This window comes from Lithobates pipiens, unplaced genomic scaffold (genome assembly GCF_037356315.1).
Source record: "Lithobates pipiens isolate NorthernLeopardFrog02 unplaced genomic scaffold, aLitPip1_a1.2 Scaffold_13, whole genome shotgun sequence".
Lineage (NCBI taxonomy): Eukaryota > Metazoa > Chordata > Amphibia > Anura > Ranidae > Lithobates > Lithobates pipiens.
In genome coordinates this window covers 483,471,545-483,489,416 of record NW_027507718.1, presented here as the reverse complement: position 1 = coordinate 483,489,416, position 17,872 = coordinate 483,471,545, and the positions used below count along the sequence as shown (strand labels likewise).

Genomic DNA, 17,872 nt, shown 5'->3' with positions numbered 1-17,872 from the left:
TACACCCTTTATATATTGCCTCCCTAAGATTCATCTACCATGTGCAGAACTGTTAATTGATTTTTACAAACTGCTTTTTCTAGGATCGAGACAGCTTGAAGCAGTTTATGCAAGGAAACCGGACTTTTAACAAGGCTTTTCAGGAGCTGATAAGAAAAAATGTGGATGAGAGCCGCATATTACAAGGTGAGGTCACACACTACGGTGTTTAAAAAAAAAAAAAAGAATTGGTGAGCAATCAGTATTGGTCCGTTTTTAGTAGTGGCCTTCTCTTTTCCGATAGAATCAGCAGTTGTGTAGCTTTGAGTGTATAGTAGTAGTAATAATTAATAATCATAATGTTTTACTTCTGAAGGTGCCAAGAACTTAGTTGGGACATCTATAAAGGTTTACAGCATGAGTGAAGGAATCCAGTGGTTCACTGCCACAGTGGTGAATGCCAACGGAAATTCTCGCACTCTGCAGGTTAAATGTGAACAGGTAAATATCCGTTAGAACTTTAATATGGTCTTCCTGGTTTATCCACCACTGTTCTTGCATGCACACAATGTTCTATTTTATTTTTTTGCTTACTATGAGTAGAAGGTTTTTCATGGTTTCCTCATAGTGCACCTGACATCCCTGAATGAGGTTCTCTGTAGCGGAATTAATATAATAACTAAATTTTTTAGTTGCTGGAATTAGACCTATCCCTTGGTCTTGATTTTATCTTATTATGCACTAGAAATGGGAAGGGAGCTGTAGTAAGTTGGCTATACATGTAGAGGAATCGTCCTGATTCTCTCCAAACCCCCCCACCCCCTTTTTTTTTTTTTTTTTTTTTTTGTTTAATGGTTTAATGTTTATGTATAAGGCCCCTTCCACACACAGGGCCAATCTATTTAGCAGAGTCCACCAGCTCAGCAGGAGATCACTCAATTGATCTCCGACGAGCCGGCGGATGATGGGTCCGCCTCTGGTCACTGAGCAGGGAGAGGCCTGTCGGAGCCCCGCTGATTCCTATGCGGAGATCGGACAATCGTTTCATCAGACAGGTGGCTGAACGTATTGCCATACGTCTGATTTTAGTCAATCGGATGGCAGACGGGTGTCAGTGGACACATCTCTGCTGACATCCGCCTGCCCATGGGAGTCAGTAGGTGGCCTGCTCGGATCCACCTGAAATGGACAGGCCGTTCTGAGCAGGCTTGTCGTGTGAAAGAGGCCTTATTTGTAAGTAGATATGTTCATAGAGCAGCCTTTGACTTATTACCAGTGCAACGCAATGCTTTGACATGCTGCTCATTATAGTGCCTTGCTAGAATCTTCTTGTCTCTCTGTAAAGTCTGCTGGACTTGTGCTGAATAAAAATTTAAAAAAATTCTCTGCTGTTCGTTATGTTAAATGCAAACGGCGCTTCTGATAGCCAGACCATGTAATCTAGGCTGTAGGTTACAAAATGGCTATACATATTTTTCAAAAAAAAAGTCTTCATAAATTTAGGCCAATGTGTATTCTGCTACATATTTTTGGTAAACATCCCAATAAGCATATAATTTGCGCAAAAGTTAGTGTCTACTGGGATTTTTTTTTTTTTTTTTTTTTTTTTTTAAACTAGTAATGACAGTGATCAGCTACTTATAGTGGGACTGTGATATTGTGGCAGACAAATCGGACTCTTTTGACACTTTTTTGAGGACTAGTGACATTTACAGTTATCAGTGCTAAAAAATATACACTGTCACTGCACTAATGACAGCGCGCAAGGAAGGGGTTAATCAAAGGGTTAAATGTATGCCTAGGGAGTGTTTACTAACACTGGGGGAGGTGCTTTGATTGCTTGAAGACATGAGTAGGTGTTCGTGCTTCACAGGATCCATGTCTTCTGTACTCGCACAATGATAGTCTGCCTTGTTTACATTGGTACTCTGGCAGAATAACAGTCTGCCTAACGATCAGCGGTCATCAGGTCCTCGGAACCAAAGTTAGTCGGCAGCTCTTGCCTGAAACCTGGAAGTGCAACGATTGAATGTGTGTGTAATAAAGATATATAGATAGAGATTTAAACCTGGTATAGGGTGGTCAGGAAGAGGTTAAAGAGCCCCGTTGTTTGGGGATCATAAACTGCACACTTGGCTAGTGACTTTTTTTTTTTTTTTTTGTAATGTGAAATTTTTTTTTTTTTCTTTCTAGGTTCCCAGTTTAAGTATTGTTGACCCAGCATTGATTCATGTGGAGATTATGCACAACTATGTGGATAAAGGTATGCCTTGGTCTCTAACATTTTTGTTTGTTTGTCATGTTCCTAGAAATGTAGATTATATATGCACGTGTGCTTCTTGGCTTACAAACCTTTGCAAATTGTTTTAGTGAAACTTAAGAGACCACCGAAAAGGCCAACTTCAGAAGCAACTCCAGTAAAGCCTAAAGCAAAGCAGACCTGTGTCGAACCAGTAAGTGAAGTGTTTGATGGCCAGTACATGCATTTGTAACCCTAAGAATTTGTGTAGACTCCAAATATGTGTACTTTCTTTTAGGCGCCTGTAAAGGAGCCTGCCCAGAAGCCAAGTTTTATCACATATTCCAGAGATGATGGAAAGACATTGGTAGTGGTGGACAACCCAAAGTCTTCAGGAAATTCTCTTCTGAGCCTCATAAAAACAGCTGACCAAGGAGTAAGTGAACCTAATTGCAGTGAGTTCCTAACTGTAATATCTACTGTGTGTGGGGTTAAAAAAAAAAACCTGCTTTCAGTCTGGGCCAATTCTGATATTTCTCATGCATGTAAAACGGCATTTATTTTTTTCTTTCCAACCTGGAGGAGAAATGTGGGGTCTTGTAGACCCCCCACATATCTCCATAGAGGACCTGTCATGCACCAATGTTTACATTCCTTGGAATGGGAATAAAAGTGATCAAAATCGAACACGCGTATATCGCTCCCGCATATGTAAACATTGTTCAAATCACACATGTGAGGTATTGCATGCATTAGCATGAAAATTCTAGCACTAGATCTCTTCTGTAACTCTAAACTGGTAACCTGTAAAAAAAAAAAAAGTATTTTTAAGTACCAAAGCTTGGCGCCATTCCACAAGTGTGTGCTATTTACTCTGAGTAACCTCTCCCATGTTATACAAAATAATTAGGCTAACTTTACTTTTTTTTTTTTTTTTTTGTTGTTTTTCAATGAAATCGTTGCACAAATGACATAAAACGACTGCCATTTTATTCCCTAGGCTCTCTGCTATTTATGTTTTGGGGGTTCTAAGTAATTTTCTAGCAAATAATTTTTTTTTACATGTAGGAGAGGATTGCCAGAATATCTCTGGTATGGAAGTGGTTAAGCAGAGGCCCTGGAAAATAAAATGGTTATTATTACCGTTGTTTTTTTTTTTGTTTTTTTTTTTTTTTTTTTTCTTTTTCGCAAAGAATTACACCTTGAATTTTGGTACACACAATATAATACCCAATTTTTGGTAAAATGTAAAAGATGATACGTCAAGCTGAACTGGTGTACTCCAGTGAAAAGGGGACAATGTACCTAAAAAATCTCCATAGGCGGCACTTAAAAGCCATTACAGGTTACCAATTTAGTTACACAGAAGGTCTCACACAGATGTTCATGACGATACCATTTCTGACCACAGTACATTTCATTATTTTTTTATATTTTTTTTTTCACTGAACTGCCTTTACAAGGATTGAACATCATCCCTTGTGATAGCATGGACCATGACAGGTACTCTTTATGGATCTGGTGAGCGATCTGTACCACTCTTCTCAGGGATGGGAGAACCTGGTAAAGGCAGCGCCACCCGTAAAAGTGACTTGAGCGTCTGTATATCTGCTCCTATCACTTACATTTTGTAGGAAATTGCTGGCAGAACAAAATATCTCTTTACTGCAGCGATGTCCGAGCTATCACCTTCCGTGTGTGTGTGTGTGTGTGTGTGGATATCATACGGGAATAGGTTAAAAGAAACCTTTTGGGCCGTGTATGTATATATCCAACTCTATCATCTCTATCCTTGTAAATGTGCAGTTTGTCCCATAAATGGGGTAGGCAGTAGTAGACAATGGTTTGTTTTTGGGACACTGATCAAATATTTTTTACTTGGCTATAATTATCAAATTTATTTATTTTTTTTAATGTAGAAAACGGTCTCCAAGCAGTCTGTTCCAGTGGGATTTGGAGAAGCATTACTAGGATGCACAGCTACAACTCCTGCAAGCCAAACGCAGACATCCCGTGCTACTCCACCACAAGCCAATTCTCCACCAAACTTTGGTGCTGCCACACCTCCAGGGTAAGCAACTGTCTGGCTGTACATACTAGTATTAATTAGTTCACTTGGTTTACCAACAGAAAAGTTAAAGGTTTACATTTTGGTATAATAATCTAATTCCAAATTAGAGAAGAGATCCTTTCAGTTTATTTCAACAGCACTCTTCCAAGTCAGTTTTCCAAACTGCATCCTCAGGGCTACTCCTTTTTGCTCATTAAACTGGCCCTTGTGACACTCTTCCTCCCACTGATGCAAGGAACTATTCCTTCTACACCAACAATGGGCATGATTGCTCCTGCTGACACCAGTGATGGGGCACTATTGTATGCCCATTTAATGTATTTTGGGCATATTTACATAAAGACTCTCTTGTGTGGTTACAAAGCCTGGCGACTGCTGCTGGATGGCCGCCATGTTGGATGTGATGTCGTCAGACTCAAAGCTGTTGCTTACATGACATTCTAATTTTCCCATTTGCTCCTCCTCCAGAGGCAACATAAAAGGTTATGTAGGAATGGTAGTGGGGTTGGAAGAGCTAGACCAGCACTGACAGGAATTAACATTCCCAGAGGAGGAGAGGACTGTATTGAAGGATGGAGAGGGCTGTGCTAGGAAACTCTTGGAGAACATGGTCTATTTTCTCTTGCTAAACTTATTGATGCAATTTCTGATTAGGCCCAGTGTTCATGCAGAGGCTACCAGGGCTTTCTATCGTGTACCCATTCAGAAAAGCCTTTTTGAGCAGGCATTGGTGAATTTGATAGTCGTCACGAGTTCCTCCAGTATTCATATTAAAAATGTTGGTTAAGGCTGCTCCAGTCTTGTTTAGAGAGAGGGTGGTTTTTTTTTGTGTCTCCCGCATTCTAATTTTTCTTAATTTTTTATTTTTTTGCAGGAAATGTACCCAGAATTTACCAGGTGAAACTTCTGTACTAAACGGGGAAGAGAACAACTTGTTCCTAAGTGCTGCAGCTTCTCAAGGCAATAAGGGTCTTGGATTTGGATTGGACACCTCAGCTGGGCCCTTCTCCTCGGGTGGAGGTTTCTCTTCCTGGGCAAGCAAAGCAAATGGGGATAACGGACTGAAATCTGAAAACCTCTTTGCTGCATTTACAAAACCATCAACCGTTTTCCCTAAAGGCTTTGAGTTTTCAGTTGAGCGATTTCCAGAGAAGAACACCCTGTCGGTGACTGATTCTCCACGGTTGGGAAGCTCTGAGGCTTGCAAGAACATGACATGGAAGCTGGATAGTAATCAGCGTCTCTTTGGCACTAAACTTCCGTCAGCAGAATCCAAGCCTGCCCCTGCTTTATCGGCTGTTTCAACTGTTGCAGCTGATATCAAAATCAAGCCACAAAATATTACTCTTGTGATGCCAAAAAAACTTGAATCTTCACTTTCCAAGAGCCCTAGTAAAAACGAAGGGGGTAAGTTAATAGATTCTTACAATTGTAAACACACTTTGGGGGTTATTTACTAAAGGAAAATCCACTTTGCACTACAAAGTGCACTTATAATTACACTGCAAGGGCACTTGGAAGTGCAGTCGCTGTAGCTCCGAGGGGGACACGCAAGGAAAACGCAGCATTTTAGCTTGCACATGATTGGATAATAAAATCAGCAGAGCTTTCCCTCATTTCCGATCTACCCCTCAGATTTACAGGGACTGCACTTCCAAGTGCACTTTTGTAAATGACCCCCTTTTGAGTAGTATGATCACAGTATTCCAAGAGTAGGAGGGGATGCTGTTGGTAAAAACTAAAGCACAGTTAGCTGGGTAAGTAGCTGAATTTATTTGCAGGCAGCATTTTAGAAAGTTAGTGAACTTCTTTTAAGGGCTTGGTATGCTTTTGCCAGAAACGGCATTCATTGTTCTTGCTGTGTTTAAATAGTCGCCAGTTCTGATGAGAAAAATCCCTATGCTTTCTGGTTGTGTTGGAGCTCTGCGTGTGTTGTGTAATTTATTTATTTATTTATTTTTTTTCACTGTGGAACTTTAGTCAGAACATCCTGCTAGGTCATATTTTGCAGGTATAGCTATGTAAAACATTAAAAATAATTGCCTATACTGTTTGAAATCCAGTAATACCCTGCTCAGTTGCTTTCTATTTTTTGTCATTGTTGAAAATCAGAGCCACTCTCTGAGGCTGATCTGCTGGCAGCCTAAAGGTTTGCTGCTGCTCAGGGGCTCTGCAAAATGTCAGTCTCTGGCAAGAAACAGGAACAATGCTGCAGGCAATTTATAGCACACTCATTTGTGGTAGCATAATTCCAATGTGGCATGTGTATTCCTTGCTAAAGAATATATGTATATGTGTGTGTGTGTGTGTGTATATAATTTTGCTATGGTAAAGTTACACTTTGAGGAATATGTTTTATTTTCAGTGACCTATCCAAGATCTATACTAATGGACCCACAAAAGCTGAAGAGACTCATGTCAAATGGGGACTGCTTCGTGCAGGATGGTTCTTGTAATGACATTGCACCTCATCTTCACAAGTGCAGGGAGTGCCGCCTGGATCGGTTTGGGAGAAGTAAGGAACAGAGAGATGCCGCTGTTTTCTGCCGCTTCTTTCACTTTCGAAGGTAAGATAGATCCCTTGTGGCTTTATTTTATCATTTCAAATGTGCATTGTCCTTTACTCTGGAACCCCTTGTACAAACATTTAAGTTGGGCATTTACTAAAGTATATATAAAAAAATATATATAGCTATTCACTGTAAGACATCTGAAGAAATATATTCTGAGATTAAAGTAAAACTACAGGCAAACTTTATTTTTTCATTTGGCTATAGTAAAGGTGTGTGTGTGTGTGTGTGTGTGTGTGTGTATATATTCACACACTCTCAGATTTATTTTTCTCGCCCTATGTGTCCCATTACGGAGATTTCACTTCCTGTCTCACAACTGAACATGAAGTGAGGGAATTCCTTGGGGACCCCCAGATCACCCGAACTAGTGTCCCGTTGGAATATTTTCTCTCTTAAGAGAGGAAATATTACACACACACACACCCCTTTTCTGTCACCGGCGATCGCATGTGACCGGCGGACATTGCAGCTGCCGGACACGCACATCGTCTCCCGAGTGACGTGGCAGACGCACGCCCCCTATACCGCCGGGAAGCCAAGGACGTTGTATGATGCCCACCCGGAGGGACAGTGTTTCTGCAGATGTCATATGACAAGGGGCAGTAGGGAAGTGGTTCAAAAATTATTCAGTATAAGAATTCTTTTATTTTTATTTAATACATTATTGTGGTCTAATGCTGTTCACTTTGAATGCGGCTTTGGAATTGTGCAACTTCATCTGAAATCGCACACTTTCAAATCCGCATGTCATCCGCAGGCACCTTTGTGGCTTCATGCACAGATGTTTATGCAAGTCGCACCCGAAATCGGCAAAAGTAGGGCTGCAACCACTTGTTCAAATGGATGCGGCACCGTAAAGCCGGCGTTGTATCGATTTTGAACTGTTCCATTAACTGGACCAATAGGTTGTGATTCAACCTGTCATATTGCATGACAAGTCACTCCACTGTGAATGGGAACCTAACCAATTCCCGCCCGCGCTATAGCCGAAAGATGGATACAGCGCGGACGTTTCCTGCTGGGTGGGCGTCCCATTTGCTTCCCCTCTACGCACTCCTGAGAGCGCGCATCGGGGAAGTTCTGTGCTGGCCATTTCCCACGGACACAGGCAGTCACAGATCGATGTAAACGGCCAATCGCAGCGGCCGTTTACAGTGCGATCGGTGTGTCCCAATGAGAGATGATCTCATATGTAAACATATGAGATCATCTCTCGGCGCCTATCTCCCTCCTCACACAGACAGCGTGTGAGGAGGGAGAGATGAACGGCTGCAGCGCCCGTAAATTAAAAAAAAAAGTTAGTGCCATCTGCCCCCAGTGCCACATCAGTGTCATCGGTGCCACATATCAGTGCCATCTGTCATCAGTGCCCTGTATTAGTGGCATCTGTCATCAGTGCCATGTGTCATTCTCCTGCTGCTCCAGGGCCTTCAAAAGTGTAATAGGTAGTCAACAACTTAGATGTGTAATTTATGCTCCTAGAACACGTGATGGTGCTCTCTGCATTTTGAGCCTCTCGAAGTGGCCAGGCTGTGAAAGTCCCACACGTGGTATCGTAATACTCAGGAGTAGCAGAATTTATTTTGGGGTGCCATTTGTGGTATACACATGCCATGTGAGAGAAATAACCTACTTACCTAACCTAATTACAATGACAATTTTGTGGGGGGGAAATAAAAAATCTTCATTTTGCAAAGAATTGTGGGAAAAAATGACATCAAAAACCTCACCATGCCTCTTGCTAAATACCTTTTGAATGTCTACTTTCAAAATAGGGGTCATTTGGGGGGTATTTGTACTTTCCTGGCTTGTTTGGGTCACAAATGAGATCGGCCGCCAGTACATCAGAAGTGATCACTTTTGTGTGATTCGCACCACAGCTTGTAGACGCTCTAACTTTCACAAAGACCAAATAATATCCACTAATTTGGGTTATTTTTTACCAAAGATATGTAGCAGTATAAATTGGGGCCAAAATTTATGAAGAAAAATTAATAATTTGCATAATTTTATCACAAATAAGATAAGAAATTCATTTGGGTACAGCTTTGCATGACTGAGTAATTGTCATTCAAAGTCTGAGAGCACCGAAAGCTGAAAATTGGTCTTGGCAGGAGGGAGGTTTAAGTGCCCAGCGGGCAAGTGGTTAACATTTAAAGGTCAAATCACATGGCAAGCCACATTACCAGATAGAGGGACAGGGGGTCCTGCAGCCTTATAGGGCAGTGAGAGCAGAATGAAAACTCCTGCAAACTTTAACCAGACACTGATAGAAGTCACAAGACTGCTATATACTGCTGATGAGAAAAGGTATTTGGCAGTTTAGATTTACTAAAACTATTGCATTTTCCATGTTCTGTGTACTGTAGTGAATGCAGGGTCCTGGATTTAGTAACACTTTAAACTGTAATTTTTTGGAAAAAGTTGGCACTGGAATTAAAGGTATGAACATTTCCTAACTCTTCTATAGGTTACACTTCAACAAGCACGGGATGCTGCGGGAAGGAGGCTTCCTGACCCCTAATAAGTTTGATGCTGAAGCAATAAACTTGTGGCTTCCATTAATGAGCAATGTTATAGACTTGGACCTAGACACAGCCAAATACATCTTAGCCAATACTGGGGACCATTTCTGCAAACTTATCATGTCTGAGAAAGAAGTGATGGCATCTGTAGACCCCAAAAGTAAGTGTTTTTTTATCTATATTGTTCAAGGGGAAAAAAATTCTTGCTTTATTAGAGACCTGTTGATTGCTTCCTGTTGGTTTTACAGAACAAGTAGCCTGGAAACGTGCCGTACGCGGTGTACGAGAAATGTGCGATGTTTGCGACACAACTATCTTTAATCTGCACTGGGTCTGTCCTAAATGTGGATTTGGAGTGTGCATGGACTGTTACAGAATGAAAAAGAAGAGTATGAGTGAAGGTACGTGTTAATACTATCCACAGATTATCAGTTTAGACTTGGTGACATCAGATCTGGTACACACAATGAGATTATCAGACTCATAATTGTCGTGTGTCTTTTTTTTGTTTGCTTGTTTGTTTGTTTGTTTTTTTGGCATGCTAATCTCCGATTGAACCTGAAGATTTTTACTAAAGTCACAAGTTCTCATACGACAGAATAAAAATTCGGAAGCGATGTAATGTTTTGGTGTTCAAAAATGCAATACAAATACAACTGTATTACTATCTGGCATCATACAATATTTTTTCTTTTTGAGAGTTTTTTGCAGCTTAAAAACGCTTGTCCATGTTAGTCTATGGCTTCATGCCCACCTAGGCGTTTTTGAGCTGCAATTGGCATAGGCGTTTTTAAGCTGTAAAAAAAAGGACCAGTGCGTTCCATGGTGCGGCGCTAGAGCTGTAAAAACGCCAATGCAAAACGTGGTAAAAATCGCGTTTTAACTCCTATTTTTTTTTTTTTTTTTTTTTTTTTTTTTTTTTTTTTCAGGAGTCAGAGCTAGCTTTGCAGCCAGTTTTTTAAAACGTCCGTGTGCATGAGGACTAATAGTGACCCTGTCACTACAGACTTGAATCTCACACATTTATACCTGTAATAGTGTACTTGACCTTTTCAGCGGGTGTATTGCATTGCGGATCCCTGGCTTCTGCAGGTATTCGACACTTAGCTGGGCTTCAATACCTGCTGTGGTTACTGCTGCCGACTTGTGCATCCTGTAGTGACCTAAAGCTTGACCTATAGACTCGGCCAGAAGTGTAGAGTACCTACAGCAGTTGGTGAACAGCAGTGGTGCAATGTTTTAACACACAAACTGTTGGAAAGGTAAGTATATAGCCCCTTCTGGTTCACCTGTTGGAACATGTCTGTTAATACAGTCCAGAGCAGTGGTGGGAATATCTAACTGCTGGCAGTACCCATGAGAGATGGCCCAGCAGACTTCATCAATAACTAAAATAATCATTTTAAATGGAACAGTTTGTGACTAGAACAAGATTTACTAATGGTTCGCCATTCTTCTCTTAATGCAGGCAATGATGGCATTGAAACATTCTCTTGGTTAAAATGTGTGAAGGGTCAGTTACATGAACCGGAAAATCTAATGCCAACACAAATTGTTCCAGGAAAAGGTAATTTTATTGCATGTGCCAAAATGTTCACAAGTGTTTATTTGTTCTCTACGTATTTTGATATAAACTGTACTTTTTAAAATGAGCTCATGATTTTATCGCCTGTGTATCTACACTATTCTATGTTTGATTCTGGTTGCTGGTTTCAAGCTCCTTTCAGATGTGCTGTACATGGCTGCCAATTACAATCACGCTAAGATGCATGCAAGATGCATTAACTGCAGATTTTTTTCATGAGTTGGTTTAGTTGAAGTGATTGTAAAGTCTCGTGTGTGTGTTTGGGTTTTTTTTTTTTTAAACTTTTTACTTGCCTGCTCTGTGTAGTGGGTTTGCAAAGAGCAGCCCAGGTCCTTCTTTCTTCGGCTCTCCTGGCCCCTCCCTGTTGAGTGCCCCCACAGCAAGCAGCTTGCTATGGGGGCACCTGAGCCGAGTCACAGCTCCTTGTGTCCATTCAGAAACGGTGCTGCTGTTCGTCCCTGCCCCCTCTCCTTATTGGCTCCCAATGCTGTGTCTCAGTCAATCAGGTGGGAGAGTCCTGGGACGGCCATGGCACTCATGCACTTATTAGGATAGAGGGGGGAGCTGCTGCATACAGAACACTTTTTATCTTGAGGCATAGAATGCATTAAGATAAAAAAAACCTTCTGACTTTACAACCCCTTTTAATAGTGTGTGTATATGAGATTATATACATGTGTATGAGCTTTACTTACAGATATTTAAACGCTGGCTCAGTAGCCCATCTAGTGAAAGGCTTTGTTTTATGCTTCGGTGGACTTTGGAGGACTCCACCTATTTAGGACCCACTCATGTCCAGGCTAGCATATGTAGTCTGGCCTGGAATCTTTTTCCAGTACCAAAGTGCTGCAGAATTAAAGGCGATAGCCAGTCTATAAATTGGTTGCCGACCGCAGTGGATTTAGCTTACTGTGGAAGGAGGGCCAATGTGTGCCATACCACTGTGCAGAGGTGGTTACAACTGGTGCTCTTCCTGAAGAGGGGAGCTTGAACTACTTTCTTCAGTCTAGCAACGTGTATTCTTTCCATTGATCCAAGAGCCGAGAGGTTTCTAACTCACAACAGCTGAAAATGAGCTTGATATGCAGCCGTTTCCATTCAAAGTGTCTCTTTGGCTGTATTGAATGGTACCCAGGCCTCGTGTCCGAAGAAACTAGGTTTTGCCTGTAAACGCTTCTCTTTTTAGAGAGCTGGACCCCGGGATCTAGTACTTTTGGTATTAAGGCCATAAAGTTTTACTGGTGATGGTGCTATTACAGGTCCAGCATTGTTTCCCCGAGGGTCCCTGGTTCCTGAAGGTTTGTTAATGGAACCCACTGTGAAGGGTGAAGATTGGGTCTGTTTTTCCACAGAAAACCCTGCGGCAGGAAAGGCAAGTGGCATTTTCTAAGAAATTTTTTAATTTTTCTTATGAATGTCTCCTTTTAATTTAGTGAATGTTGTCATGTCTGTGTCACCACTGGGGGCTGTATAGAGCACATACCATCTCACACTTGCTCAGAGAGCTCTTGTTGTGTTTGGTACAGCAGCTTCCTTTCCTCCAGCCAGCAGCAGACCTCCAGTAAGTCTGGGATGGTTTTCCTACCCACCAGACGCCTGCCACCTGTGTTGTCCCCCCCCCCCCCCCCCCCCTCTTCATGTGGATGGAACGGCACGCAGCCATACTTGGTGGCTTCCGGGCTCCCTCTTCGCCATTTTTCCCCCACACTGCACAATCCCATAGAATCAGAGGCCCACGTGGGAAATCTTTTTTTAAAATAGGGGGCCGTAGGCACGGGGCTTAGTGCAGCATTGGCGTCCAGCACGGGAGAGTTTGTTTTATTTTTTACTTTTAGCACCATTGTTACTGCTGCAAGCTGCGGAGGGGCATGCAAGAGGTTTGGTGACACAGGCATTCCTTTTTGACACATTTACTATTGGATTAGGCTGAGCAGTAATAGCAGTGGCAGGGCTAGACTATTGCTCAACCAATGGATGCGGTGTTCTTCTGGTAGTACCTCTGCTTTGTGCATCTGGCTATGTTCAGAACGGGGGGGGTTGAAACACCCCCAAAAAAAGGAGCTAAAGGGGTCTCCCTCAAGCTATGGAAAGCCTACTCTACAAATGGCATCCTCCCCTGAGAGGGGGTGGCTGGTCAGAGTGGGCATCGGGGCCATAAAGTGTTTACAGCTGTCTTCAACAATGCAGCCCCTGTTCATTTTCCTCAGACTGAGGAAATAGGTGCAGGAAAAGTTGAATTCCCTCAGGGGACCGCGTGGTGAGGCTGATGACTCCTCTTCTGAGGTGTCTAATGCGGGACAGTCTGCTTTCACAATCTGTAAGATTGATGGTACAATTTCTTGCTGAATGATCAGCTTCACATTTATGTATCTTTAACTGAGTGGGTTCGCTAAAGCCTTCTCAAAGCTGTGTATGCTTTTTCCTGTCCATTCTTCGTTGGAAAAGTTTTTTTGTATCTGGAGAATCACCCAGATGAGCATTATTTTCCTTTCTAAAAAGTTTTGACCCTTTAACCTAATAATAGAGAAAATTCACTAAGCGGGGTATACCAGCAATTAACGCTACTTTATCCTTTTGTGGGTACGTTTTCCCTGTCTGGCAGACTCAAATACTTGGGGATCCAACAGATAAAAGGTTGGAATTCCTATTCAAAAATAATTTTCCTCTAGCATTGAGTCTCCGCCTGCGCTGACAGTAATTGGTTAATCGTTGAGAGACCCGTTTAAACAGGTGTTCAAGGTATCCTGCTCAGCAGGTCCAGGAGGCAGCTTTGTTTGCTATGACAGATTCTATCCTTTAGGCCTTATGCCCTTCGCTAAGCGTCATGCAAGAAGTTTCTGGCTAGTCTTCCTTTTTTGCGGTAAAACAGCTATCTGGGGATATTTTGGATAATGTATCCAAAAAAATTCTAGTAAAAGAAAGATACTCCTTTTTGCCATTTAACTACTTTCCGACCAGCGCACGACGATGTACGTCGACAGAATGGCACGGGCAGGCAAATGGGCGTACATGTACGTCCCTTTAAATTTGCCGCCCTGCCATCGGGAGCGCGCTGCCGGCGGCGCGCTCCCGCGCTGGTCGGGACCCTCGTGAGTCCGGTCGCGGGACCCGCGGACTCGATTGCTGCGGGCATCCCCGCGATCGTCTCACGGAGCGGCCAAATGAAGAAATGCCGTTGTAAACAGCATTTCTTCATTCTGCCTAGCAACTAGTGACGCTGATCTCTGCTCCATGTGATTGGAGCAGAGATCAGTGTTCACTAAATGAAAGCCCAACTCCCCCACAGTTAGTAACACACCCCTAGGAACACTTAACCCCTACGCTGCCACCCACTGGTTACCCCCTTCACTGCCAGTGTCACTTACACAGGAATCACTGCATTTGTATAGCAGTGATTACTGTATAAATGACAATGGTCCCAAAAATGTGTCAAAAATGTCTGATGGGTCCCCCACAATGTCGCAGTCACAATAAAAATCGCTGATCGCCGCCATTACTAGTAAAAAAAAAAAAAATTATTAATAAAAATGCTATAAACTATCTCTATTTTGTAAATGCTATAACTTTTGCGCAAACCAATCGCTTATTGCGTTTTTTTTTTTTTTTTTTTTTTTTTTTTTTTTACCAAAAATATGTATAATACGTATCGGCCTAAACTGAGGGAAAAAATGTTTTTTTATATATTTTTGGGGGATATTTATTATAATAAAAAGTAAAAAATTAGTTTTTTTTTCAAAATTGTCGCTCTATTTTTGTTTATAGCGCAAAAAATAAAAACCGCAGGGGTGATCAAATACCACCAAAAGAAAGCTCTATTTGTGGGGAAAAAAAGGACGTCAATTTTGTTTGGGAGCCACGTCGCACGACCGCGCAATTGTCAGTTAAAGCGTCGCAGTGCTGAATCGCAAAAAGTGGTCTGGTCTTTGACCAGCAAATTGGTCCGGTCTGAAAGTGGTTAGGTGAAGAAGTAAATATTTTTTTATTTCAAAGCTTTCTGTGCCAGGGGCATCATCCACCTGGCAGTCACGACGGCATCCGCCGTCGGGTTCAAAGGGTAATCCTCAGGGTTAACCCCAGGGAGAGGTCTTAGGGGAGGAAGCCTACAAGATACTGTAGCTCCCCACTTGTTTAATGGGGAGCATTTTTCTGCAGTTCTCAGGGATCTGGCAGGAGCGTCAAACGAATGGGGGACTTCCTCAATAGCTCCAAGTTACAAACTGGAGTTCCAAGAGTTTGTCTCCTTGTTTTCTCAGATCATGCGTTCCTAAGGATCCCAAGAAAAAACTTCTCAAATATTGGACCATCTTTTGGAAAAAGGTGTTCATGATGGGCCCCCATGTAAGAGCAGAGGTTGGAGTTTGGTTAAATCCAAATAGACATTCTGGATCTCAAAAATCTAAAATTCGATTCCTGAATATAATCTTTAATTTTTTTTATTTTTTTTTTGCATGAAGTCAATCTGATCTATTATCTCCACCCTACAAGGACTTCTGGCGTCAATCGACGTCAGATGCATATCTCCATATGCCTGTTTCCTCGCTCACAAGTAATATCTATTTTCAAAGTGGAAAATCTTCATTTTCAGTGTGTAGCTCTGCTGTCCGAGCTAGCTGCTGCACCTCGAGTACAAAGGGGCTCCTCTTCTAGCCAGTTTGAGGGCCCAAGGTATGATTATGGTTTACCTAGTCGATCTGTTCTTGATAGACCAGTTGGCAGCCCGCTTAGACCAAAGTATGGTCGCCACATTCGACTGCCTGGAATATCTAGGTCGGATTCTCGACCTAGAGTCCTCGACTTTGCTGCAGATGGGTTGAGAAATAAAGCTGGCTTTGAGTGCTTTCTAAGGACAGGTCTGGGCCTTATCGGTATTTCAATGACCACTTGATTTGCATTCTTTGGTTCATAACTTTATTCAGGGGGTAACACTGCTTAATCTCCGGTTAGGTAACCCCTGAACCCTTGGGACTTGAATTTTAGTTTTGTCGACATTACAAAATGGCCTTTTTTTTTTTTTTTTTTTTTTTTTTTTCGATACGACCTATTCCCTTGGTCCTTTTTTTTGACAAGGAAACTATTTTGTCTGGTGACCATGTCTGCTGCAAGAAGGGTATCAGTATTGGCTGCTCTTTCTTGTAAAGAGCCATATTTTCCTTGTTCACAAGCATAAGGTAATATTGCGTCCTCATCCTAACTTTTTACCAAAGGTAGGATCAGGTTTTTATTTAAACCAGGATATTCTATCTTCATTTTTCCAGAACCCTGTTCTTTTGGAAGAAAAATTGCTACGTTCTCGATGTGGTGAGAGCAGTCAATGTCTACTTAAAGGCGATTGCTCAGATTTGGAAAAGGATGTTTTGTTCGTGTTGCCTGAAGGTCCTTTAAGGACAGGCAGCATCAAAATCTACGATTACTAAATGGATTTGACAAGTAATCGTTCAAGCTTATGGTTTAAAGAGGTAGGTCTACTCTCAATCAAAACGCACTCCTCTAGGGCTGTAAGTGCCTCGTGGGCAGTGCATCACCAAGCCTCTATGGCTCAATTCTGCAAGGCTGCAACTTGGTCTTCAATCCATACATTTACCAGATTGTAACTGGTGGATGTAAAAAGACATGAGGATGTTGCCTTTAGGCGCAGTGTACTGCAGGCAGCAGTATAAATCCACTGATCTCATGGTGCCCCACTTGGTTGTCTCCCTCTCCTCAGTTGCTCTGGGACATCCCACATATTTACTATGGCTCTATGTCCCGTAATGTATGTTTAAAGAAAATGGGATTTTTATAACAGCTTGCCTGTAAAATCCCTTTCTTTTGAAGTACATCACGGGACACAGAGATCCCACCCCTCTTTCTGGTATACACATGTATTGCTTGGCTACAAAACTGAGATGCTCCCAGTAGTGGGAGAGGTTATATAGGGAGGCAACTTCCTGTTTGAGGTGTGCCAGTGTCCAGCAACTAAAGGTGTACTATAACCCACATATTACTGTGGCTCTGTGTCCCGTGATGTACTTCAAAAGAAAAGGATTTTACAGGTAAGCTGTTATAAAAATCCTATTTTAATATCTATTTACAGTATTTTAAAAGGTCAGTTCACCTTTTTATAAGAAAAAAAAACTGCCTCATTTTGTGTAACCCCATTGCAGGGTGATGACCTTATACTTTAAAGTGATTCTGTGGGGAGAACACTAGGAAAGCAGACTTGTTTTATAAAGATGCAAGCTCTTGGGCTCTTTACACTTTCATCTGCCCCCATTGGCTTGTTCAAGAGCCATTGGTATTGTTTGGGAGTAAAGGCAGGGTCAGAAAAACAGACCTAGACCTTGCTCGTGCACCTTAACCACTTGACCACTGGGCACTTAAACACCCTTAATAACCAGACCAATTTTCAGCTTTTGGTGCTCTCGCATTTTGAATGGCAATTACTCAGTCATGCAACACTGGACCTATATGAATTTTTTGTCCTTTTTTTCACACAAATAGAGCTTTCTTTTGGTGGTATTTAATCACCGTTGGGTTTTTTATTTTTTGTGCTATAAAAGAAAAAATACCGAAAATTCTGTAAAAAAAAATGAATTTTTTCTTTGTTTCTGTTAGAAAATTTAGCAGATTAGTAATTTTTTCTTCATAAATTTTGGTCAAAATTTATACCACTACATATCTTTGGTAAAAAGTACAAATTGGTGGATATTATTTGGTCTTTGTGAAAGTTAGAGTCCACAAGCTATGGTGCCAATATCTGAAAATTGATCACACCTGAAGTACTGACGGCCTATCTCATTTCTTGAGACCCTAACATGCCAGAAAAGTACAAATACCCCCCAAATGACCCCTTTTTGGAAAGAAGACATTCCAAGGTATTTAGTAAGAGGCATGATGAGTTTTTTGAAGTTGTCATTTTTT

The 17,872-nt window shown here is 41.7% G+C and overlaps 1 protein-coding gene across 1 annotated transcript in view; it reads left to right on the top strand.

Moving 5' to 3' along the window:
- The window catches only part of KDM3A (lysine demethylase 3A), a 54,522-nt gene that overhangs the window by 21,576 nt on the left and 15,074 nt on the right, over positions 1-17,872 (top strand). The window contains exons 5-15 of the mRNA XM_077477968.1: positions 84-186; positions 356-480; positions 2,173-2,242; positions 2,350-2,432; positions 2,517-2,654; positions 4,138-4,289; positions 5,164-5,696; positions 6,655-6,856; positions 9,333-9,547; positions 9,636-9,788; positions 10,856-10,954. Of these exons, the coding sequence (XP_077334094.1) occupies positions 84-186; positions 356-480; positions 2,173-2,242; positions 2,350-2,432; positions 2,517-2,654; positions 4,138-4,289; positions 5,164-5,696; positions 6,655-6,856; positions 9,333-9,547; positions 9,636-9,788; positions 10,856-10,954 (1,873 nt within the window). The remainder of the gene's footprint in view (positions 1-83; positions 187-355; positions 481-2,172; positions 2,243-2,349; positions 2,433-2,516; positions 2,655-4,137; positions 4,290-5,163; positions 5,697-6,654; positions 6,857-9,332; positions 9,548-9,635; positions 9,789-10,855; positions 10,955-17,872) is intronic.